We start from the raw sequence: 22,880 nt of genomic DNA, 5'->3' as shown, positions 1-22,880 counted from the left end.
CACGCACGGCCAGCGCTCCAACTCCCACCGGCCACAGACACTCGGCGTGCATACACACGGTTCCGATCCGATAACCGTCTCCTGCCAGCCAGCTACGGTTCCTACCGCCGGATTCCCACCGGCGCCCCCCACCGGCGCCATCATGGCCCGTCACCGAACATGTATCGGCCACGCACCGACTCGACCCGAACGATGCCACTGTACCCTGCCGACGCGAGCCACCCCGCGCGTTCGATGCCGCCGCCGCTCTGCCAGGTGACGCGGTGGATGCCAACCTGCTTGGGCCACATCGCAACCTTGATGTACCCCACTTCCCCATCGGTTGGGGCCTCAGCATCCGCCTTTGAAGGGCGGAATTGCTGGTTCTTCTTGTTCTTGCTGTTCGCGTCCTCGAGCCCCATCGACTCGGGGAGGAAACCCTCGCTCATTCGGTACTCGCCAGTGTGCTCGTCATAGTCGACCTCGTACATGATTTGGAAGTTCATGCCCTGGGGCAACCGTCAGCCGCTGTATCATGTGATGGGCAGGTACGCCGTCGGCCAGCTATGACGTACCGCCTGTTTTCGCCGCCAGAAGCCGGTCGAGGTCGTCGTTACGTTGACTGCACCGTCACTTGACCCAGAGGCGACCATCGTGTGGTAATCTGAAGTGCCAATGCTCTGCATCCGATTCAGCAAAGGCTTCGGCTAGCCGACGCGTAAACACGACACATACCCAGATGGGGCCACGGTGAGGCGATAGGTAGTAGGTAGCTGGGCCAAGGGCCGTGCGCATCTGAGCAAGGACGACGAGGTAGTCAATGTCGGCGTACACCGGGGTCGACACCTGTGACGACCAAGCGACAGCCATGCAGGGCACTGGAGTCAGAGATCGAAACAGGCACAGGCGACTCACGACGGGCTCGATTGTGATCGATCGTGACTCCCGGGTCGCGTACATCGACCATGCCGCTGGAACCGTCGTATGACGCGAAGAAGATGTATGGCGCGTCTCCAGAGTAGTCTGGCTCGCCTTCACCATCACCAGGCGCGCACCGCGCTGCCGCAATAGATCGGATGGCGGATAGCGCGATGTAGGTGTAGACCGAGGGCAGAGGGTCGGGTGTGTACCGGCTGCTACCGTCGGGCCCGAAGTCGAGGACATCAAACACGGCTATGTGGCCTGGGTTCCAGTTAGCCCACCCGGCTTATCATACCTACCGTTTGATAAGCCCATGGCGATGCGGCTGCCCGACATCCAGTCTATGCACGTGGCTGTGGCGTCGGGGATATCGAGGCGGACGACGGGCTCGGCGCGGACTGCGCGTGTCAGCACTGCCCGTTGCACCACACTCACCATAAATCGGGCCGTCCTTCCGTCCCGACGCAGCTCGCAGCGCAAGTGGGCTGGGCACAGCGTACAGCGACACGCCGCCACTGGCCTGAACAGCAGCCACCACGCCGAGCTTTGGCAGTCCGTCGCCGCCGCTCAGCTCGTCCCAGCCACCGATAGGCATCCACTTGAGCTCCGTGACCGGCCCGCCGTCGATGCAGAGTACGACCTCGCACGCCGCGCGCCCCTCAGGCAGCTCCGTAGCTGACGCGTCAGGCTCCACGACCGACCAGATCTGAATACTGCCGGGCACGTTGTGCGCCACGCGCTCGCCAATGCGCGGGTCAAAGCCGGGCGGCAGTGTCCCGACGGCGATGTACTGGGCGTAGTTTGATCCTTGCCCCAGGCGCTCGGGGTACGGGCACCAGTCGAGCCCCCACACCGGTCCGCCGGCAGCAAGGATGAACCCGCGTGCGATGTCTGTTGGGCTCTCTGCAGGGTTAGCTTTGCCGGATCTTCCAACCCACCAATGTGCTGTGCGTCAAATTGGGCCATCGCGAGCCGCCGCTGCGCGCCCATCGGGCCAAAGTACAGCACCACGGGGTCCGAGGGTGCGGCGTACGCCCTCCCATCGCTACGTCGTCAGTATTGAAGGTGGCACACTCAGTTCTCACCTCTCTGCAATCTCGCTGGCCAGCGCGCGCGGCAGGCCAAAGTTGATGTCCTCGCGCAGCCTCCAGCCGTCGGGCAGCCCGTCGTCCACGGCCTTGCCTTTGCCCTTACCGCTACTACACAGCTCAGGCCACCACCCTTCTCCGCGCCACGCGGCCCAGGGGATGTGCACGCCGACCTCCTTGGCCGTCTCGCGCGCGGCCGTGCGCCGGCGCTCAATCTGCTCCGACACGCTGCCGCCAAAGGCCTCCACGACGACCTCGGACCGCGCTCGCGGCTTCGGCGCAGCGGCCAGCTTCGTGCTGAAGGGGAGCATCGGTCCTGGAGGAAACGTAGTGACGAGGCGCGCACTCCGGATCGTACGGTCCTGTACTTGGCTCACGCGGCCCCCCGAGCCCCTCGCCAGCGCCTGCGAGCTGTCGCGGAGGAGGTTGCGGTACGCTGTCGGGAAGGCGTTGAGCGACGAGCGCACGTAGGCTTTCTCTGTTGAGCGGGTGCCCGTGCCGAGGTCGACTTTGGTCACGTCTCCGCGCTTCGTTTCCGGGCGGCGCGCCTTCGGCGTGTCGGCAGCCGGCGCAGGTGTTCCTCCAGGCGTGCGGCGCTTGCTGGCCGCAGCTTTCCCACCGCGGGGCTTCCGCCCAGGTGTCTTGGGCTCGCGCTTGACTTCCGGCTCGGTCTCGACCTCGAGCTCGAGGTCGTCGGCGTCGTCTCTGTCTCTCTCGCCCGACCCCTCGGCCTCGCCAGGCTCAAAGGCGCTCGAGTTCCCAGACGAGAGCGGAGAGCCAGGCGCTGGCGCGTCGTCCTCAAGCTCTTGTAGCCCCTCGGCCACGTTGGTGTAGGATACGCGCGCGCCGCGCGTCCGAAGTGAGACCATCGTGTTGTAGTAGTTGAGTTTGTAGCCAAAGTTGGATGCGGCCTTGGACAGTCTGTTGCAACAACAACATTGACTTTCATCTGGCGTCATGAAGGCATGGTGCTCGCGTGGATTTGATCCCGTGACCCGGACGGCATCGTGGTGGGAACTGGTCAGCGTGCAGTGCGGTGTTCGGCACGCAACGGCCAGCATGTCTATCTGTGCAGCCTTGTTGCATGCAGCCTCGCAACAGCGTGTGCACAGCAGCTGTCGCATACGTATGCTGCGTACACTGCGCGCTGTGCTCCTCGTCTCTCGCATCGATCGCGTGACAAAAGGCTGGTGCGAGCGCAGCGAACTGGTTGGTTTACCAGTCCCAATGAGCTAGCTGGCTGTTCCGTTCGCTGCTATATTTGGCGCGACGGTCACTTGTCGCACGCGCCTCGAGTGCACGGTCACTTTATCAGTGTTTGGTCTTGCTCATCACAACTACCACGTCCGTCCCCTTTATTTCGTTATGCTAAATGTGCCACATGCATCTCAGACAATAGCAGGCTTGAGCGCTGGGAAAGAGGGGGTATATGTGCGGCGCCGCCGAGAGATGAGGTGTAAGGGATGCCCAAGCTCGAGTAGCGAGAACAGGGCAGATGCTGCGTGAATCATGAGTCCGTGGGGGGTAGTGGGAGGTGGTCGTCGTGTCGCCAGGACAAGCTGGCTACCATGCCGAGGAGGGGGAGGCAATGCTAAAGCAGCTGGGTAGGTCTATCCCCAGCCGCTTGTTTGGGACGTCTCTTGGCGGTCGCACGCGGTCTAGTGTTCTGGGAGCCTACTCTGACTCGCCCTTGACAAGTTGCTTGAGGAGCGAAGTGACCGAGCGACGCCTCCTTGTCGAGGTCTGGCCAGACGAGTTGGTGCCGGTGAGCGTGTGCGTTGGCAGCATGTTCGGGGGCTTGGCAATGAGGTACATTGGGGGAAGGGGGGCGCCGTCGAACTGGTTGAGGTTGAGCGTGTAGCGCGCCGTCAAGGGGTCGACAATGATGGCCCAGTTCTTCATCTGCATCTGCAAATCCTGTCAGCTACGCCCAACAACGCCCAGGAGGCGCCCAAATGGCGCGCGCATACGTACCACGTTGTTGTAGTAGGTGATCTGGTTGGTGACAGCGGCACAGGGGTCCTGCACCTGGATACGACCGTCAGACTGGAACGGTGTCAAGGTCAGTCCGTCGCCGTTGAAGGTGTAGGTGCCGTGCTGCCAGCTGATGAATCCCGTGATGCACTGGGGGTTGGTCGCGTTGGCGTTGTAGCGGTAGCGGACCTCCTCGAAGAAACCATCCTCCGTGCTGCCGCAGCATCAGCAACAGTCCCTGCTGCACACGCGTCGCGCTCCACTCTCCACTCACAAGGCGTACGAAATGCCCGTGTTGTTTGGGTAGGTAAAGGTCGTCGTCTCGAGTGTGCCGGGGATGCAGATTTGCTGGTACGTGTCAACAACGGCGCGCGCGGTCACGCAGCTGTATGCCCGCAGGCACTTACTCCGCCAGTAGACACTGCTCCGCTACCAGTGCTCCATGTTCCCTCAATGCCCGTCACGTTGTTGTTGAAGTTCTGGGCGTTGGCCGAGAACAGCGATGCCAACAAGGCAGTAGCGGTGAGCGTGAAGCGCATTGTTGGGCGCCGGGGTGTGGTTCGACTGCGAACGGGGGTAAAGGGTGGTGGTGTTGGTGGTGGTGGAAGGTGTTGTGCTGCGCTCGACGGCGAGTGGATTTGTGGGGTGGTCACTGCTGATGGACAATGTCGATGTTGCACGAGCCGAAAAATGGGACGAGGTCAAAGCGCGTGTGCGTCGTCGTTGTTGCAAGTGAGTGATTGATGGAGGAAGGGAAGGATGGATTGCAAGTGTGATGTGCAGCAAGCAAGAATGCGAAACGGGCAGGACACTGTTAGGTGGCGGGACAAGAAGACGCGACCTGCGGACGGCGGGGGCAGTGTAGGAATGCCAGGGCTGGGCGTTTCGGGGGCAGCTGCTGGGCAAAAGGCTAGGCAGGCGGGCGGGCGGGGTGGGGCCTTTGTTGTTGCAGCGGCAGACGGGTGGGCGGGATGTTTGTCAATCCAGCCAGCCCAAACAGAGAGGTCTGGCAAAGAGGAAGGCGAGGAAGGGGGTGGAGGGGGGGACAAAGAACAAGCAAGGCAAGCAAAGCAAAAAAGGAGTAGAAAGAGTGTGGTATGCTTGAATGTTGCCCAGCTTAGTGGTTCGTCGTTGAGCAGCAGTGTGGGGGCTGTGGGTGGTGTGCGCAGTGCGTGTGTGTGTGTGTGACAGTGGACGACGACGACGACAACGGCGACAGCAGCAGCAAGAGAGGACGAGACGAGAGGAACGACAGTCGGGGACGAGAGGGAAGGGAGCAGAACTGTCTGCAGCTTGGCTTGCGACGCGGGCGCACAAGCACTGTGGCAGAGCAGCGTCACACTTGTTTCTCAGGGCATCTTCCCCCAAACTCGCCCTGCCCTTCGCGGGCACAATTCCCGAGCAAAGTGACCGTTTTGGCTGCCAAAAGTTTTTCCCTTGCCACCCACACACCCATTGACCACAGTGGGATCCTGAATTCACTGAAAAATTACCCTGAAAAGCAAGACAGACACCTTGGCAGTGCTTCAACGAGGTGCCACACGGTCAGAGACCGATAACCCCGAGGGTGGCACTGTGGCTCGCTCGCTCGAGGCAGATGCTGCATGCGATAGATAGTTGTTTGTGCAATCAATGACTGTGAGCGCGCTACCGACACCCCCCTTCACTCCTCCGCCGCCGTCTCCTTTGTCTCATTCGTCTTCTCCGACTTGGACTCAAAGTCGACCAGCCACTGCGGCTTGAGCTTGGCCACCTCGTCCCGCTGCTGCTGGATCGCCTCCTCCATCTCCCCGCGCACCTCGTCGACGGGGCGGAACTCTGGCCGCTTGCCACGGCTCAGCTGGCCGCCGACCATGACCTTGCCCTTGCCTTGGTCAGGGAGCCCGCTCGTAAGCTGGTTCATGGCCTTTGAGTGTCAGCAGAGCAGGCATGTCGTCAACCCACCTCGAACGCGCCGATCGCCTTGGTTGTCTCGAGCGACATCTCAAGGTACTCGCCGTTCTGGATACGCTCGTCACTCGCCCAGCTCTGTATCCGTGGGTCGGACCAGTCAACCTCCGGTCCGTTCTCCGCGACTGAAAGCGTGGGCGAAGGCGGGATCGAGTCACCGGTAGGGCCGGGCGACATCCAGTGGCTGTACGCGGTCGAGACCCCGGCCGCAAGGCTCACGCCGCCCATGTTCTCCAAGGACAAGGAGGGAATAATGAGATGTGTCGTTGGGAGGAACGTCGCAGGGTTGACGTAGTAGTTGTTGGCCAGGCGTCCACTGCGAGGGTCGTCAGAGTAGTCCTCGGTTTCGCCGGGGCGCGCGCCGGCCCACCTTTCGCGCATCTCGTCTGGTGGGGGGAAGCTAACACGGCATTTTCCAGGCTGGGAGTGTGAGCCATGTCTGCTGTACTGCGCACTCACATTCTCGTCATGAGCATCCATAATGATCTGGTATGTCCGCTTGTCCTTGCCCTCGATGTTGACCTCAAACTCGGCAATGTACATGGGGAAGAGAAGAGGGTAGGCTGCGAACTGTACTGTTAGGATGAACCCCATTATGCACGCACCAATTGCTCCTTCCACTTGGACTCGTCGACCCGAATGCCGTTGAAGACGCGCTTCCGGCCAATCTCACGACGGATCTTGTCGAGCATACCCAAGGGTGAGACGGTGAACGGCACAGGGACGATATCGTAGCCGTCACCAAGCTGCTTGAGATCCCGCGACGGGTCGTAGGTTGGGAGCTCGTCGGGCAGTGGGGGCACAGCGTACGACAGGTACGAGAGGGGGGCAAAGGGGTTACCTGGGGGGAGTCAGTTGTTGCCGACAAGCTGCAAACTCACCCGGGATGTAGCCCTCCCGGACCGACAGCCAGGCCTTCGACTCCTCGACGCCATAGTTCTTCTCAACGGTGCCCTCGGCCATGAGGTCTACGCGCCAGACGGGCCAGTATGCAGCCTTCATCTCCTTGAAGGTGACCGACTCGCCGAAGCCGAACTCCTTGCCGAACGGCTCGATGCCGGTGCCGAGGAGCCGGAGTGCGCCGGCCCACAGAACATTCGGCCAGGCCGCGGACGCCAACAGGCCGTGTATCAGCAGACGGTCGCGCGCGTCCCGAGGCTTCTGCTTGAAGGGGACGGCGACGATCTTGTCTGAGACGGACACGGAGACGGCGTCAGAGTCGGACGAGTAGGAGCGCAGGCGGGCAGGCAGTGCTGAGGGCACCGACACGCGCGCCCTCCGCGCCAGCATTAATCCGTTTGTCTGTCGAGAGAGAGCCGAAATTGACCTCCTCATGGTCGTTGGAGCTGTTGTGTCGGGTTTGACCTGTCGGAGGGAGTCAAAGTGGAGGTGAACCAGTCACTGGATCGCTGCCTGCATGACGGAGGCTGCATGAGTCGTCGGCGTCGGTCCAGGATTTTGATCCCGTGGCGGCGGGCGCCCAGACACTACGCTGACATTTCGTGCCGGCTGATCCGGAGGCGCCAGTAGCCGACCGAACCACCGCCAGTGCCAATGACGAGAATTCCTACTGTAGCTCCCCCCCAAAGGAAGGTATCCATCCCATTCTTCCATCTCATCAACATCGCTCGCACCGCATCAACATACCAATGCCAGCATCGATAGGTCGCCCATTCGGACGGCCGCCGCCGATCGTGGCAGACGTGCATACGCTGCCGTCGGCCTCGGGCGTCGCCGAGGCGTCGTCGGACTTGTGGTCGGCCCTCCTCCCCCGCAGCCGCACAAGCGACAAGCCGGCCCGTATCGCCGTCGCGGTCGAGTGGCAGCCCGAGCGCCGCGTCGCGTCCGTCAAGACCAAGACGAGCCGCCTCGTCACCTGGGTCGTGCCCAAAGCCGGCGAGGTGAGTTGCTCGCGCGCTTAGGCGAGAGTAACGACGACATTTGCTGACGTACAGACCTCGGCGGCTAGCCCTCGGCCTCGGCTCTACGTCCCGGCGCAGCTGTTGCCGCCCTTCATGCCGACGCCTACGACTGTGACCGTGTACTGGCACGACCCAGTGACTCTGAGCCTGGTCGTTGTGCAGCCCACGGGCAACGACGAGCTCACTGCCGCCGACCTGGCACCGTTCTACGACGACGCGACCGACGCCGAGAACGAGGGCAAAGCCAACGGCTCGGTCCACTTTTCGTTTGATGACGAGCCGGCGTCGCGCGCGGGGACCATCTTCCGCGAGGGCGGCACCGTGCCGCTCACGCAGGGGTCGGCGTTCCGCGTGCTCATGTGCGAGCCGGTCCAGCAAGGCCTGATTTCGAGCTCGACACGGATTATTGTCGCCGAGCGGCCGAAGGGGCAACACGCCGACGAAGACACATCTGAGAGCATTGCGCCGACGCACAAGTCGATGGTGGACGAGTTTGACCCCGACACGTTCCTCGCCTCGTCGTTGGCGATCTCGCTCGCGCAGCTCGCAGACGAGGGCGACCTCCCCCCGCCGCAGGAAGAGCGCGTCGACTCGAGCTCGGACCGCGGCTCGGAGCTCACAGCGTCGCTTACTACGTCTGGGAGCATCACGCCGCGCCCGGGACGGCGGACGCCGTCTCCTGTCGCTGCGCCCGCCGACGTGCTCCACCCGCTCGACTCGCCCACCGACGACGGCGGCATGAAGTTTATCGCTGTGCGCTCGACGGGGCGCGGCGTGCCCGTCGAAGGGTCAAACGACGACGACGTGTGCTACGCGGGCGTGTGGGCGCTGGGCTGCGCCGGCGTGTTCGAGGGCGACTGGGTCACGATCAAGGCGAGCTCTGAAGGTGGCCCGTCGCGTACGCGCCTGGCCCGAGTCGTCGCATGGGAGCGCTTGGATCAGGAGGACAGCGAGCTGTGAGTTTGAGCTATTGGGGTTGTTGCTGACGCCAGACCACCAAATACTATTCTCATCCCGCCCTCGCTCTTCCGTGCCCTCTTCCCGGTGCAGAGCACGAGCACCGAGGTGACCGTGCAGCCGACGTCATTTGGCGCACGCCGGCCAACACTTCCTGTCGCGCAGAAGATTTCCATCGCGCGTGTCGCGACTGCCGAAGGCGTGGACAAGCGCTACGAGCGGTCCTGGCTCAAGGGTCTGCGCAACCACTTCACGACCAAGGATGTCGACGGCGAGAGGGTGCAGCGTCTCGTCCGGCGGGGCGACATTATCGCCGTGCCCGTGTGGCAGGACAAGCCACTGGCCGAGGGCGAGGAGCTGGAGGCAGAAGAAGACGGCGACGACTCGGACAACGAGGACGGCGTGGTTGCCCGCAAGCCGACACATCCAAAGCCGACGGCGCTCGCCTACTTTGTCGTCACGTCGCTGACGTTCGAGCCGCTCGTGCCGCTCGAAGACGACTTTTCGTCCTCGTCAGCATCCAAGGCACGTGCTGGAGAGCTGGGCTGCTGGGTCGACGCCGACGTTGGCGGCGACACGAGCATGGTGCTTGGCGGTCTCGAGCGCGAGCGCGTGTGCCACCGCGGTGGCGACCTGTTGTGGAACGGTCTTGGTGAGTTTATCTGTCCGGGCTTCACTGACACCCAGCCGCACCCCCAGCGCCATACTCCACCGCCGCTGTGTCGACTATGCGCGACCTGGTCCGCTCGGCGTTCTCGAACAACGCTCTCGCGCGCCTCTTCCCACTCTCGGTACTCGTCAAGGGCGCTCGTGGGTCGGGCAAGCGCTCGTTTGTGCGCGCCGTCGCCGACGAGCTGGGCCTGAGCGTCATCGACGTCCCATGCTTCGACATTGTAGGCGACACGCCGCAGGCGACGGAGGGCACTCTTCGTGCGCGTCTCGACAAGGCACGGTCATGCGCCCCAGCTGTCCTCCTCCTCTCCCAGCTGGAAGCTTTCGCCCCGCCCTCCAGTGGTGGCTCGGCCCCTCCTACCCGCCCACCCCCAATCGTCAAGGTCATCGAGGACATCCTGGCCGAATGCCGCAAGTCGGCGGTGGAGACAGGGCAGCCCGTCGTGCTGGTCGGCACGACCTCCAACTCGGAGGGCGTCCCGCGCGACATGCTCGCGTGCTTCAAGCACGAGATTGCGCTGCCCGCACCGTCCGCGCCCGAGCGCGAGGTGATCCTCGGCACGACGCTCGGCTCGACGCCGCTCGCGCCCGACGTCGTCGTCTCGCACGTCGCAGCACAGGCTGCGGCCCTGAACGCTGGCGACCTCGTGAGCTTGATCGACCGTGCACGGGACACGGCGCTCGCGCGTGCATGCTCTTCGGCGCCTTCCGCCTCTGACGCACTCCTCGCCGGCGTGTCCCTCACAGCGGCCGACCTGACTGCGGCGTTGGGCGACGCGCGTGCCTCGTACGCCGACAGCATCGGCGCCCCGCGTATCCCCAACGTGTCATGGGACGACGTTGGTGGCCTCGCGGCCGTCAAGAACGACATTCTCGACACTGTGCAGCTCCCGCTCGACCACCCCGAGCTCTTTGCTGACGGCATGAAGAAGCGCTCAGGTATTCTCCTGTACGGACCACCAGGTACTGGCAAGACGCTTCTCGCCAAGGCCGTCGCCACGTCTTGCGCGGCCAACTTCTTGTCCGTCAAGGGCCCCGAGCTGCTCAACATGTACATTGGTGAATCGGAAGCCAACGTCCGCAGGGTGTTCGAAAAGGCGCGCGACGCGTCCCCATGTGTCATCTTCATGGACGAGCTGGATTCCGTCGCGCCCAAGCGTGGCAACCAGGGCGACTCGGGCGGCGTGATGGACCGTATCGTGTCCCAGCTGCTCGCCGAGCTGGACGGCATGGCGAGCGGCCGCGGCCAGGTGGTGGTCATGGCAGCGACCAACCGACCCGACCTGCTCGACCCGGCGTTGCTCCGCCCAGGCCGTTTCGATCGCATGCTGTACCTCTCTGTGCCGGAGACGCACGCGGCGCAGCGCGACGTGCTTGCGGCGCTCACGCGCAAGTTTACGCTCGACCCCGCGCTGTCGCTCGACGCGGTCGCCGAGCGCCTGCCGTTCACGTACACCGGTGCAGACCTGTACGCGCTGTGTGCGGACGCGATGCTGTCGTCGATGACGCGTGTCGCGGGCGCGATCGACAAGCGCGTTGAGGAGCTCGACGCGGCCCCCGCGCCACGCAACTACCCCACGCCGTTGACGGTGCAGTACTACCTCGCGTCGATGGCCACCAAGGAGGAAACCGACGTGATCGTCAAGGAGGACGACTTTGTGCATGCCCTCGAGCGCCTGCTGCCGTCTGTCAGCGCCGACGAGATGGCGCACTACCGGCGCGTGCAGGAGGAGTTTAAGGGATTCTCGATTGGCGCGGATAAGCAGTAGCAGCAGCATTAGTAGGATAGATATCAATGAAGCATCATACCCAGGGCGGGCTCACACTGCGTATACATGAACTTACACACTACACAAGCTTACATACATGGTCGTACAATGGTGTCACAGTGAAGAAGCGAAGAAGAATGTCCAGGCCGTCCCACTACAGGCCGATCGAGCCCCACGCCTCGCGCTCCTTTGCCTCCTGCTCGGCCTGCGCGTTGGCCTCGGTAGCCATGCGGAGCACAGCCTCGCTGAGCTCGGCGTCGCCGTCGACATCGCCATGCCCCGTGGAGCGGGGGAGGGCGAGGAGTGCGCGCGCGAGGCCCTCGTGCCCGAAGCTCAGGTCGGCGGGGAGCTCGGCGCCGTCGATACCGTCCATGCCGAACCCGTCGACGTGGGCGTAGCCGTCGAGCGTGGTGACCGCCGCGGCAGCAGCGACGGCCGCGGCGGCCTGCACCTGGGCCTGGGCTTGCGCGTGCGCGTGCGCCTGAGCCTGCGCCTGTGCCTGCGCCTGCGCCTGCGCGTTCACCTCGTTGGCGACCTGCTCGCTCACGTCCTCGAGCTTGTCGTCGCGCTTGCGGGCCGCGCGCGGGTTCTTGGGCGGCTTGAAGTCCTTGATCGGGCCCTTGAGCTTGCGGTACCGGTTGTAAATGTCGGGATACTTGATGCGCAGGGTGAGCGCGAGCGCTGGCGGCTTGTCGGGGTCGATGCGCGACGGGTCCTCGGCAATCTGCTGCAGGTACGCCTGCTTCTCCTCGTCCGTCATGGTGAGCGAGCGGCGGATCTCGTCCGTGTCCTTGCCCGCCTGGATCTGGGCCACGAGCCACTCGTCGATAACCTTTGGGAGGCGACCAGATTCGAGCTCGTCGTCGGCGTATGCGTCGTGGCCTTCATGCCGCCAAAAGTAGCTCGCCTTGCACCCTCCCTCCTCCATCTCGGTGAGCACGATGCGCGCGGGGCAGTCGCACTTGACGCTCTTCTTGGTGTTGAGGCGGAGCTTTTCGCGCGGCAGCGTCGTCGAGTGCTTGGCCTCGTACCGCCCGGCATGGTGGCACGTGAACGTGACCTTCTCCTTGATCGTCGAGGTGCGGTTCCTGCGCCGGCGTTTGAGCGGGGGCGCGCTCGCCACCTCGTCGGCCGTCATGGTGGACAGCAGCCGCTCGTGCGCCTTGATGCGTGCGCGCAGGCGCTCCTCTGCGCGCTTCTCTGGCGTCGTGGTGCGCCGCTGGACAAAGTGGCACCACGACGACTCGCCCTCGAACCAGACCTCGAACTCGGCGCGGTTGGCAAACGCGAGGATTTCAGGATGCGGCGTGCTGTCGTCGCGCTGTGGGCGGGAGAAGGGCGCGATGTGCGCTGCTGGTGTCACGATGGGGAGCTGCGCCTCGAGGGGGAGCGCGAGCTGCGCCGCCGTCGTCGCTGTCGCCGTCGCGGCGGGCACCGTCACGTCCACGGGCAGCTGGAGATGCGCCGTCACGTCATCGAGGTGTTGTTGCTGCTGCTGTTGCGCCTGTTGCTGCTGTTGCTGGTGATGGTGGGCTGCGGCGACGGCTGCGCGGGCTAGCTCATCGTCAAACTTTTGGTCGTGGGCCTCTGCGGCGGCCGTGAAGAAGTCTGCTGCATGTGCGAGCGAGGGGTCGATGAGGCTGTCGTCTACGTGCGTGACGCCTGCGAGGTTTAGAGGGGGGGCCTCGGTGGCCATTATTGTGTTTGTTATGGTGCAGTGGTGGTAAGAGGGGGGGGTGGAAAGAGGCAACGGCAAGGGAGGGGGGGATTGTAGCCCCCCTCTTTAGCCTTGGTGCTTGGGCGACCCATCAGCCATGTCAGGCTCACTTTTGGCGTCGACCATCAGCTGACCCACGGGAGCAAATCAATGCCAGGCTCATCGCATTGTTGATGGCTTTTGGACGTGCCTGTGACCTCATGGGCGTTGCACTGCCCAGATACGTGCCCAGCTTACGCCCAGCCAGCCAAGCCTCGTTGCGCCTCGACTTTTGCCTTGCCCGTCTGACGTCGTTCATCTCATCATCGTCGCCGCCTCCGACAGACTGCTGCTGCTTCCCGCAATCCCAAGTCGACACGGGCAACACGCAACACGGTGCCACACCAGCCACCCACCTGACTGATCTTGTTGACTCATCCTTGTCTCAACTCCCATCCCGGCGCACCATGCGCAGGCTGCGCCTCACCACCCTCCTAGAGCAGGTGATCCCGCCCGCGATCCTCACATACCTCGCGCTGTCATTTCGCCGCGCCCTCGGCACCATCGGATGTAAGCAAGCAGGCTGCGACAAGCGCCCAGCTGCACACGCTCACACGATCGATCTGCAGACGCATACCTCTGTGTCGACCAGCGCCGGCCATGGTCGTCAGGTAGGCTGCTGCACCGCCATCTGGCTCACAGCGGCAGCTGACAACAACAGCCGTCTACTGCGCTGCCGTAGCAGCCGCGTTCCCCGCCCTCGTGGGCACCTTTCTGCGCCTGTACCTCCTCCCGTCGCGGCAGAGCGTGCCCCCGCCCCGCGCGCCAGGCGACCTCGCCACCCTGCGCACGCTGTTCGAGTGCGTGCCGCCCCGGCGCGCGCTGAGGGAGGGATACACGCTCGTTCCGCGCGCCGCAGGCCACGAGGAAGCGGCCGAAGCCCTCATCGCCAGCTGCCATAAGGGGCGGTGTGGCGGCCGCTGGAAGCCCGCACGCGCGCGCCACTGCTCCGAGTGTGGCGTGTGCAGGTGTGCCTTCGACCACCACTGCGCCTTCGTGAGTTGTTTCTGCGTGCGACACAGCTCACGCCAGCTCGCCAACTGCATCACGGGCCCGTACCTCCCCGCCTTCCTCGCGCTGCTGTTCGGCTCGCCGGTCGTCGTGCTCACGTCCCTCATCCCGGCGTATGGCACGCTCCTCGCGCGCGTCCCAGCCGCATGGGCAAACTCCGCCATCGACGCACGCGCGGCCCGCTTCTGGGCCTGGCGCCCGGGATGGGTCGTCGCCGGCGGCCCCGTGGGGAGGGTGATAGTAGGCCTCTTCCTCGGCTGGCGCGGGCTCGACCAGGCAGACGGCGGCGGTCCAGGCGGCGTTGCCTCCTGGGAGATCGGCGCGCTCTCGCTTATCGGGCACCTGCTGGCGCTGCTCACCACGGCGCTGGGGTACTCGACCCTCCGGCACGTCCTGTCCGGCGAGCTGACTATCGACGTCGAGCGCGCAAAGAGCCTGGCGAAGCTGCGCTCTGATATTGCCGCCAAGCGGGCGCGCGGCGAAGAGCCAGGCGAGGACTTGATTGCCGATGCGGCGCGCTTTGCCAACTCGCACTGGTTCTTCGTGCCGCTTGAAGGCAGCGATGAGTGGGCCGGCGCAGTCCTGCCTGCGCTGGAGGGCGAGCGGCCGTACGACCTCGGCGCCTGGGGAAACTTTGAGCAGCTGATTTCCCGTGGCAAGGGGATTAGCTGGCTCGCGCCGTGGAACGTGCTCCGCGTGAGCGTCCCCGACTCGGAGCTGTGGAACTGGCCCGTCGCGCCGGCTGTACGTGCGCGCTTGATCGCCGACGCCGAGAGCATCGCGGCCGACGACGAAACAACGTTGTTGTCCCACTCACACTAGAGGCCATCTTAGGACGTCTACATAGAGAAATGATATGCTTTTGTAACAACTAATACTATGGCATGTGGCGATGAGTGCGCGACGATGCAGAATGACAAGAGTGACAGATCCGGGAGGGCTACGCCTCGACGACTGACACACGGGTACGAACGCTGCCCACGCCAGGCGGGCGCGTCGACCCGACCGTACTCGCCCGGCTTGCGCGACTGTCGACGTCGCTTTCACGCACCGACTCGCCATCGGCCGAGGTCAGGTAGCCCACTGATCCATTCACGCTGGCAATGGCGTTGGGCGCGACGGTGATGGTCACGGGCGTGGCAACACGCTTGGCCGTGGGGGGCAGGATGATGGCTGGCGGTGGGCCGAGACCGAGTGGCAGGGAGACGGTCGAAGCGGGGACTTCCGGTACCGGCTTGTGGTCGTCTGGGTTGGGTGACTCCCGCGACTCCTCACGTAGCGGGGATGATCGCGGCGGCTCCTCGTTGAGCGGGGACGAACGTGGCTCATCGACGAGCGGCGAACGCGCGCGAGCAGTGTGCTGTCCCGAGCTCGCGGTGTGTGCGCTGGACGGCGACGGCGCCGACTGCCGGTGAACCTGCTTCACCGTCTGTCCCGAGTCTGTCCGGGTGCGAACTGTCGGTCTCGGGGCTCTCTTGCCGTTTCTCGAGGGCGGGAAGGTCCTAGAGCGGTCGACGTCGTCGTGGAGGTGGGCGTGCCACGAGGCGGTAATGTGCGCGATACTCTCGCGCAGCGAGCCTGTGTCAAGAAGCACCGAGCTGCTGCTCTCGTCGAGAATCGGCTCGGGGGCAACGAACGCGTCGCGCGCAGACAGACCGGAGAATGGGAGCGACGAAAAGACGAGAATATCGCGTCCATGGGTTTGCGGGAGAAGTGGCACCGAGCCAACAAAGTCAAAGTGCAGCTCCATGAGCGAGTCGATAATGGAAATAACCACCGGCGCCTGCAGCCGCGGTGCGAGCTTGACCAGGCGTGTGCGGCCGAAGCGCGAGACAAAGTCGCGCTTTGCGCCAGAGTGGTCGCTGATCCAGAATTTGTACACGCCTGGCTCGTGCCATCCCTCTTCTTTCAGCTTTGGTGTGTCGATGCCGGGCGGTGCCGAAGGGGTGCCGTGCAGAATTGCGTTGCGCACCGCATCGACCAGCTCCTTTGAGAACCTTGGTGGCGGGGACACGAGCGATATGCGGTCGGGTTCTGGCGTCAGTGCGCACCGCAGAAGCTCGACCTACGGGGGAACGTCACTGCAAAAAATAGCGGTGGGATCGTCGTGCTGGTCGGGCAGTAGGCAAACACAAAGTTGTGCGTGTCGAGCTGGCCACCGTCAGTCACCACCGCACGCCGTCAACGTACCTTGCCCGACGAGGCACGGACGTCTCCGACGAGCGACCATCCGTGCTTCCCCAAGGCTGTAAAGATGGACAGCAGCAGACGGATCGACCTAAATTTCGGGGTCAGAGGCAGTGTCACAGGCGTGCCCGGCACACACGGCACTCACTCTAGTTCGCCGCTGCTCTTCTGTTTCCATGGGTGGTTCTTGAGCTCTGCCTTCCACGCGGCCACAGGTGCCGAGTCGTCCTTATGGCGCCGCAGGTTCTCGGTGCTGTCGCTCCTGGCCGCCACGCCCGGTGTCCATTTGGCCAGCGCTTCGTCAACCTCGAGCAGTGTCGCAGCGGGGAACGCGTGCAGCCTGATAGTGCTGGGGCCCGAGATGGCGAGGAGCCCATGTCGCTTCGAGTAATGCGACTCGGACAAGCGCCATTCGTTTGCCGTCAATGGCTGGGTGCCATCGAACACTGTTGATTCGGGGTAGGTCACGTCTATCGGCGGGATCGAGGTGCGTCCCAGAGACAGCTCGGGCAACTCTGGCGCCTGGTCGGCAAACAAAGGAAGGGAAGGTGTCTCGCCGTTGAGACGCTCCACCGCGGCGAGGTAGAGGTTGCGCTCCGACGGAGTGATATGCAGGCTCTCAAAGCGAGACTCCTTGAACTGGCGCGGCACGAGGCGCTGCACAGCCGAGTTGACCGTCTCGGGCTCGGTGTCGTGGTCGTTGACGTCTACGCCGTTTTCATGCAGCACCTCGACGCTGTCCGTGTCGGTCTCTGTCGCTATGGGCTTTGGGGGTGCCTGGGGGCTGCTCCGGGGGCTGCTAAACTTGAACCACGTGGGCATGGTGGGGGTGAGTTGTGATAAGAGTGACAATACAATGAGTGGGGGTTTCAAAGGAGGGGATAGGAGGGAGGGAGAGTCGAGTGAGTATGGTGTGAGGTGAGTGGAGAGAATCAGCGCGCGGGTTTTTAGGGGCAAAAAGGGTGGGTGGGTGTGAGCTTTGACCTGCGAGGGGGGGAGGAAAAAGAAGGTCAATGCTGGGGACTGGGCGAGCACGTCAAGGAGGGTGAGGCTGCTGGCGGTCGTGAGGGTGTCAGACCAAGGGGGGCCGTGGGCGGCGTAGAACTGTAGGTTGTTGCAGTGTAGAAAGATTGATCGTCGGTTGACGGTGCGAGTTGTCGTGCGGCGATCAAGATAACAAAAAAGGATGCTTGCGACGCACATGCCACTTATGACCACAGTGTAACAGCCAGCCAGCCAGCCAGCACCCACACTGATCCACTGATTGCCTTTGATTACAATTTGATCGGGCAAAGAAGGAGACAAAAAACGTTGCTGCGTGCTGCCTGCTGCTTGCACACTGCTGCGCTAGTCGGGCAGAAGAAGGGAATGATGGCCCGTGCGTGGAATGTGTAACCGCCAAGAGGGACCATGCTACTAGCTACGGGCTGCCGCCAGCTGGCTCAGTGGCGACTGTGTGGTGGTGGTGGCGGCGGCGCAGTCGTGGCTGACACGACGGCGCCGCACGAGCTCACCGGGGCCGCTGATGGAAGTGAGTGTGCCCAGCCGTAAAAGGAAGGCGTCGGCATTGAAGATGCGGATGGCCACCATTGACGCGTGCGATGCAACGTGTGTGTTGTCGATTCAGTTGCACCCGCGGCGCGACTTGTTTCAGACTGTGCACCACGACTAAACTAGGCTAAATGCTGCTGCACCCAAAACCTAATTGACGTCATTGACTGCCGTATTGCCTGGCTGCGGATTGCCACCAGCCAGTGCCACCGCCAGAGTCCTTGGAGCCAAGAATGTTCAGGACCGACAGCCGCAGCACCTCGCCGAGCAACACGCCGGCACGCCGCTGCAGAGCACAAATACCTCACAAGCCTATATATACGACCAATAAACCCAGACTTCACCGCTCGCTCGTGCAACGCGCGTCCTCACCACACCGCGCAACAATGCCAGCGCCAGACCGCCCGCTGCCCCCGCCCCCTCCGCCTGGAGAGGACGGCGAGCCGAAAGCGGTGCTCGTGCCCCCAGGGTCGTCAGCCGCAACCGAGAGCAGCACCCATAGTGCGATGCCGCTGCCGTTGCCAGCGGCAGCGGCGTCGCCCGCAAAGCAGAGCCTCAAGGAGCGCCTCGCGGCCACGGTCGTAGAGCCAGCGGCACACGCCCCGTCGAGTCCGCCCGCAGCAGCCACCGTGCACCCAGGTACCGCGCCCGCACTGGGCGCCCAGGCGATCATCACCCCGGCCGGCGCTGGGGCATCACAGCAGCAGCACGCGGTCGCGGTCGAGGGGGATCAAGTAGCTCCAGTTGGAGTTGCCGACGACGCGATCGTGTCTCGTGTCGTCTCTGACGCGCCTGCGCCTGCTCAAGCAAACCCACCCCCATCGCAGCCAGCTCCACCAACAAAGGCTCCCCCTGCGCCCCTCCCTCTCGCTCAGCCGGCCGCCGCTGAGCCCCCCTCCGCCCTGCCCAAGGACCCCGCCTCGCCGATGATTGCAAAGCTCAAGTCTTCACAACCGGGCACGCCGACATCGCTGCGGCACTCGACGACGGCGGACGGCGAAACCATGCGCCTCCTCAGCAGGCCGACGAACGGGCACGGCAGAACGGCGTCCTCGTCGTCCTTGACCCCGTCGCCGGGCGCGTCAGCGGTGCCATCGCGCTCGTCATCGCCATCGCATGGTCGAGAGGTCGACGAGAAGGCGGCGGGTACGAGCTTACCCGACACTCAATCGCAGCAAGATCCTCAACCCTTCACGTTGAGCGCTGAGGAGAAGGCGGCAAAGGAGGCCCACAAGCGCGAGCTGTGGCTAAAGGCTGCGCCAGTCGTCGCTGCCGTACCAGTTCTCATGCTTATCGGCTTCCCCCTCGGCCTGAGCCTCGCGCTCATCGCTCCCCTCCCGCTCCTCTTCGGGACGTACAAAGACCACGAGGCCACCCGCGAAGAATGGTTCATCGTCTGGGGTATCGTCACCGCTGGTGTGCTGTACTCGGCCGGCGTGAACGTGGTACTTGCGGCGCTTGTCCTCGTCCCTCCCGTCCTGTTCCTCGTGTTCGACCCCCGCCATCCTGGCGACAAGCCGGTCCACGACGACCCGTTCCCGCCCGACACGGCACAGCACGACTCGGTCGCCTGGGTGTGAGTTATGAACTGTATGCCGCTGCTGACCGACCGACAGGAACCACGCCCTCACCTCCCTCTTCCCTGTCGTCTCCTCCGACGTCCTCACACCGTTCATCGACTTGCTCGAAGACGCCCTCATGGACCAGGTGCCCCCTGTTGTCACCTCTGTCCGTGTAACCGGTGCATCGCTCGGCAGCCAGCCCCTGCTCCTCACCTCGATGCGCCACATCACCAACGACGACTGGTTCAAGGCCAGCACTCAGGCACCTGAAGAAGTCAAGGTCAACGGCAAGCCCAGATCGTTCACCGTGTCGTCTGGCGCGCCTGTGGTGACGCCGCAATCCAATGTCCCCGTCCCCGCTACCCCGTCCACGCCGGCCCAAGCGAATGCGTCAGCAGCTGTCCCTGTTACCCCCGGTACTCCTCCCCTGCCTGCGGCACCCGCGACACCCGCGACACCCGGGACGCCAACGCCAGTGACGCCAGCACCTGCTACTCTCGCTCCGGCAACCACAAGAGCTGGCCGCAGCTCGTCCAATGCTTCAAGAACCTCGTCCAAGGCCCCCTCGCTCAAGGCCGAATCCGTATCGGAGCACGCTGCAGTTCACCCGCTAGACCCCGTCGGCGTCTCAGCTGTAACTGACTCTGAGCAACTCCGAAAACGCGACCGCCTGCTTCAGAGAATCCGTGGCGCGCCTACAGAGCTTGTCGCCAGCGGCGGCAGACAAAAGGCAGACGCGATTGATGACGAAGAGGGCGAGTTTGTCAACTTCGAGGTCGGATTCCAGTACCGCCACTCTGCCGATGCCCGTGCCAGAGGACTCGGCCTGCACATGCTTGCGTACTTTGGCTGGGGAGTCAAGGGTGTTGGCGGCTCGGAAATCCCAGTCTACATTGATGTTGTGGAGCTCAAGGGCAAGATGCTCATCAGACTGCTGCTTACCGCATCGCCTCCGTTTGTCCGGATGGCGACTGTCACGTTCCTTTCAATGCCCGAGTTCAACATCTCGGCTCGACCCCTCCGAAGCATGGGCTTTGGGAGTATCAACGCCATGGACCTGCCACTGATCAAGCAGTATAGTGAGTTGTCCTGCAGCAACCTGGGGCTGACGAACAGTTCAAAAGTCGATCGCCCAGGTCGCAGGGCACTTTGTCAGACCCAAGCGATACACGATGGATGTCGATCGTCTGTTGCTCGGCAAGGACGCGGCCATCAGAACTTCCGCCATTGGTGTTCTGCAGGTTGTCATTCACAGCGCGACGGATCTGCCAAAGGCGGACACTGTCGGCTCTTGTGACCCGTACCTCGCCATCTCGTTCTCCAAGTTCAACAAGCCGGTGTACAGCACGCGAACCATTGTGGACAACCAGAACCCGATCTATGACGAGAACGCGTTCGTGCTGGTCAACGAGGACACGATTATCACCGGCGAGAAGCTAAGACTACGCATGTACGACTCGGATCGGTTCTCTGCCGACGATGCGCTGGGCCAGGTCGAGGTCGACGTGGAGGAGCTTGTCGACATGTCGACCAAGGGCGAAAAAAGCTATGAGCTGTTTGCGCGCAAGGATAAGCTTGCGCCGATCCGCGTCGGGATGAAGACACAGGGCGAGCTGCAGTGGTCGGTGCGCTTCTTCCCGCTGTGGAAGATGCCGCCGGAGCAGGTCGAGAAGAGAATGGAGAGAGCCAGAAAGCACCACGCCGACGAGGGGATTCAAGCACCGTGGTGGATCAAGTGGATCGAGGAATTGGTCGAAAAGCCAGAGTGGGAAAAGCAGAGAGAGAAGGAACGAAAGGAGACGCTCGCCATGTTCTGCACAGAGCGCCAGAGGGAGGAGGTTGAAGCCATGGCGCGACCGACCGCCGAGTTGCCGTCCGGTGTGCTCCAATTCCACATTCACCAGTGTATCGGTGAGTAGAAGAAGCCGAGGATGGTGGTGGTCAGTGCTGCTTGCTGATTGTCTAGATCTTGAACTCGAGTCCCTGGCCGGCACATACTCTGCCAATGTTAGCAAGAGGAAATCGGCAGCCATGGGCAAGCCTGCGCTCGCCGATGTCGTGGACCGTGCGCCGAGCGAGATCACCAACCCGCCAAGCGCATATGTCGAAGTGCACCTCAACGACAAGCTGGTGTACCGCACGCGCACCAAGCAGCTCAACCCGGTGCCATACTTCAACGCCATGAGCGAGCGCTTCATTCGTGACTGGCAGCTGGCCAAAATCACGTTTGTGGTCAAGGATGAGCGTGACCGCGAGCACGATGCGATTCTCGGCATTGTATCCTTGAGACTCAAGGATGTGTTCAAGAAGCGCGCACAGGAGACGCACTGGTACCCGCTCGTCGGCGGCCTCGGGTGGGGCAAGATGCGCCTCTCGCTGCTGTTCAAGCCGCTGGACATCCACCTGCCCAAGGGTATCTCGACGTACGAGGTGGCGACGTTTGAAGTCACGTCGTTGTCCACGACCGACTTCTCGAGCGCCTTTGGCAAACCCCCGTCGCTCGTGATTGAGACGGACCACGACAAGGCGATCCTGGACTCATCTGGTGCTGGTGCATCCAGAGACAGCCTGGACGACGAGCCACAGCTCGCCGACCTTGGCCACTCGGTCGCGCCCACCGACGACTCGGCGTCTACCAAGTCTGGCAAGTCTGGTGTGTCGTCCACACGCCTCTCGGCCGTACCGACTACGACCAGAGTCGCATGGGACGTTGCCAAACCTGTACGACTGGCCGTCATGTACAGAACCTCGGGGTCCGTCCTCTTCAGCTTTGTCACGCGCGGACGGATCAAAAAGTCAAAGTACCACGCCATTGCGACACTGCGTCTCGACGACGTCGTCGACGGCAACCAGGAATCTAGAGTCATCCCGGTGTTCGCCACGTCCTCACCGCGTGATGCCATCCGAGCGGCGTTAGTCTTCAACCAGTACCAGCGACAGGGGGACCCAGCGACTCTGTACAGGAACTCGAACGACATCCGCATGATTGGGTTCATTCACATCTCGTTTGTTCTCCACCCCGGTATCAGCCGTGCACACCAGAAGCTCGCCAAACGGGACCTCAAGTTCCGTGCAACGTACAATGCATGGGAGGCGACGCGAATGATCGACGCGACGCCGGCGCAGATCGCGGCCGCGAATGCCGAAAAGGACAAGGAGAAGGACGATGGGTACGACACGGACGACTCGGAGGACGACGATTTGGACTCTGGTGACGAGGCGCCCGAGGCCAAGCAGCGCGCTGATAAGCTGCACGACGACGATACTCGCGCCATGCTTCAAGAGAGCAATGCGCATGGCAAGGCCCTTCGCCAAGGAGTGAGTGGCGTGGTGGCCAGTGAAGTCGGCTTGTGCTAACAGCTCAGAACCGTGGTCTGTTCCAGCTGAAAATCGCCCGCACGGGCAAGCTTGTTAAGGATAAGATTGAGTCCAAGCTGCTCTCGAGCGCTGAGAAGACCAAGCAGGACCGGCGGCCGCGCGGAGGTGATCTCGAGGTCGAGCAGGAGGGACAGAGCCGGTTCTAGCGTCTGGCGTCGTGGATGTCGTGGATTCTGCTGTTAGCCTTGTACCGTTAGCACACA

The 22,880-nt window shown here is 63.2% G+C and overlaps 8 protein-coding genes across 8 annotated transcripts; 3 read left to right on the top strand and 5 right to left on the bottom strand.

Moving 5' to 3' along the window:
* Positions 1 to 140: 140 nt before the first annotated feature.
* Positions 141 to 2,857, bottom strand: sfc6 (Transcription factor tau subunit sfc6; the record flags this gene model as incomplete). Its single annotated transcript, XM_062769305.1, is given in 9 exon segments — positions 141 to 488; positions 555 to 659; positions 715 to 857; positions 895 to 1,161; positions 1,200 to 1,298; positions 1,336 to 1,803; positions 1,839 to 1,945; positions 1,986 to 2,350; positions 2,366 to 2,857. 9 exon segments carry the CDS (start codon positions 2,855 to 2,857, stop codon positions 141 to 143), a joined length of 2,394 nt encoding a protein of 797 aa, XP_062625289.1.
* A 491-nt stretch (positions 2,858 to 3,348) lies between these two features.
* On the bottom strand, positions 3,349 to 5,153 carry ROT1. The gene is made up of 4 exons (XM_062769304.1): positions 4,370 to 5,153; positions 4,237 to 4,310; positions 3,963 to 4,176; positions 3,349 to 3,896 (listed from the first exon to the last, which is right to left on the bottom strand). The coding sequence occupies exons 1-4, from the start codon at positions 4,499 to 4,501 to the stop codon at positions 3,663 to 3,665; spliced, it is 654 nt and encodes a 217-aa protein (XP_062625288.1). The 5' UTR covers positions 4,502 to 5,153; the 3' UTR covers positions 3,349 to 3,662.
* Positions 5,154 to 5,549: 396 nt separating this feature from the next.
* LOC62_02G002783 (uncharacterized protein) lies at positions 5,550 to 7,278 on the bottom strand. Its single transcript, XM_062769303.1, has 5 exons — positions 6,794 to 7,278; positions 6,518 to 6,753; positions 6,372 to 6,482; positions 5,907 to 6,332; positions 5,550 to 5,868 (listed from the first exon to the last, which is right to left on the bottom strand). Exons 1-5 carry the CDS (start codon positions 7,245 to 7,247, stop codon positions 5,626 to 5,628), a joined length of 1,470 nt encoding a protein of 489 aa, XP_062625287.1. The 5' UTR covers positions 7,248 to 7,278; the 3' UTR covers positions 5,550 to 5,625.
* Positions 7,279 to 7,506: 228 nt separating this feature from the next.
* PEX6 (Peroxisomal biogenesis factor 6) lies at positions 7,507 to 11,283 on the top strand. Its single transcript, XM_062769302.1, has 4 exons — positions 7,507 to 7,813; positions 7,868 to 8,790; positions 8,827 to 9,443; positions 9,479 to 11,283. Exons 1-4 carry the CDS (start codon positions 7,562 to 7,564, stop codon positions 11,230 to 11,232), a joined length of 3,546 nt encoding a protein of 1,181 aa, XP_062625286.1. The 5' UTR covers positions 7,507 to 7,561; the 3' UTR covers positions 11,233 to 11,283.
* A 103-nt stretch (positions 11,284 to 11,386) lies between these two features.
* On the bottom strand, positions 11,387 to 12,928 carry LOC62_02G002781 (uncharacterized protein; the record flags this gene model as incomplete). Its single annotated transcript, XM_062769301.1, has 1 exon — positions 11,387 to 12,928. One exon carries the CDS (start codon positions 12,926 to 12,928, stop codon positions 11,387 to 11,389), a length of 1,542 nt encoding a protein of 513 aa, XP_062625285.1.
* A 312-nt stretch (positions 12,929 to 13,240) lies between these two features.
* On the top strand, positions 13,241 to 14,890 carry PFA4_0 (Palmitoyltransferase PFA4). The gene is made up of 4 exons (XM_062769300.1): positions 13,241 to 13,498; positions 13,558 to 13,599; positions 13,650 to 13,984; positions 14,021 to 14,890. The coding sequence occupies exons 1-4, from the start codon at positions 13,396 to 13,398 to the stop codon at positions 14,819 to 14,821; spliced, it is 1,281 nt and encodes a 426-aa protein (XP_062625284.1). The 5' UTR covers positions 13,241 to 13,395; the 3' UTR covers positions 14,822 to 14,890.
* Positions 14,891 to 14,939: 49 nt separating this feature from the next.
* LOC62_02G002779 (uncharacterized protein) lies at positions 14,940 to 17,008 on the bottom strand (the record flags this gene model as incomplete). Its single annotated transcript, XM_062769299.1, has 4 exons — positions 14,940 to 16,033; positions 16,069 to 16,150; positions 16,190 to 16,277; positions 16,335 to 17,008. The coding sequence occupies 4 exons, from the start codon at positions 17,006 to 17,008 to the stop codon at positions 14,940 to 14,942; spliced, it is 1,938 nt and encodes a 645-aa protein (XP_062625283.1).
* A 1,655-nt stretch (positions 17,009 to 18,663) lies between these two features.
* On the top strand, positions 18,664 to 22,823 carry mug190_0 (Meiotically up-regulated protein; the record flags this gene model as incomplete). The annotated part of the gene is made up of 5 exons (XM_062769298.1): positions 18,664 to 19,313; positions 19,354 to 20,378; positions 20,416 to 21,210; positions 21,266 to 22,617; positions 22,665 to 22,823. 5 exons carry the CDS (start codon positions 18,664 to 18,666, stop codon positions 22,821 to 22,823), a joined length of 3,981 nt encoding a protein of 1,326 aa, XP_062625282.1.
* Between the last annotated feature and the right edge of the window lie 57 nt (positions 22,824 to 22,880).

The sequence above is a fragment of the Vanrija pseudolonga genome, chromosome 2 (assembly GCF_020906515.1).
Source record: "Vanrija pseudolonga chromosome 2, complete sequence".
Lineage (NCBI taxonomy): Eukaryota > Fungi > Basidiomycota > Tremellomycetes > Trichosporonales > Trichosporonaceae > Vanrija > Vanrija pseudolonga.
Note: the sequence above shows the minus strand (reverse complement) of the source record. Positions and strands in the feature narration are given on the sequence as shown.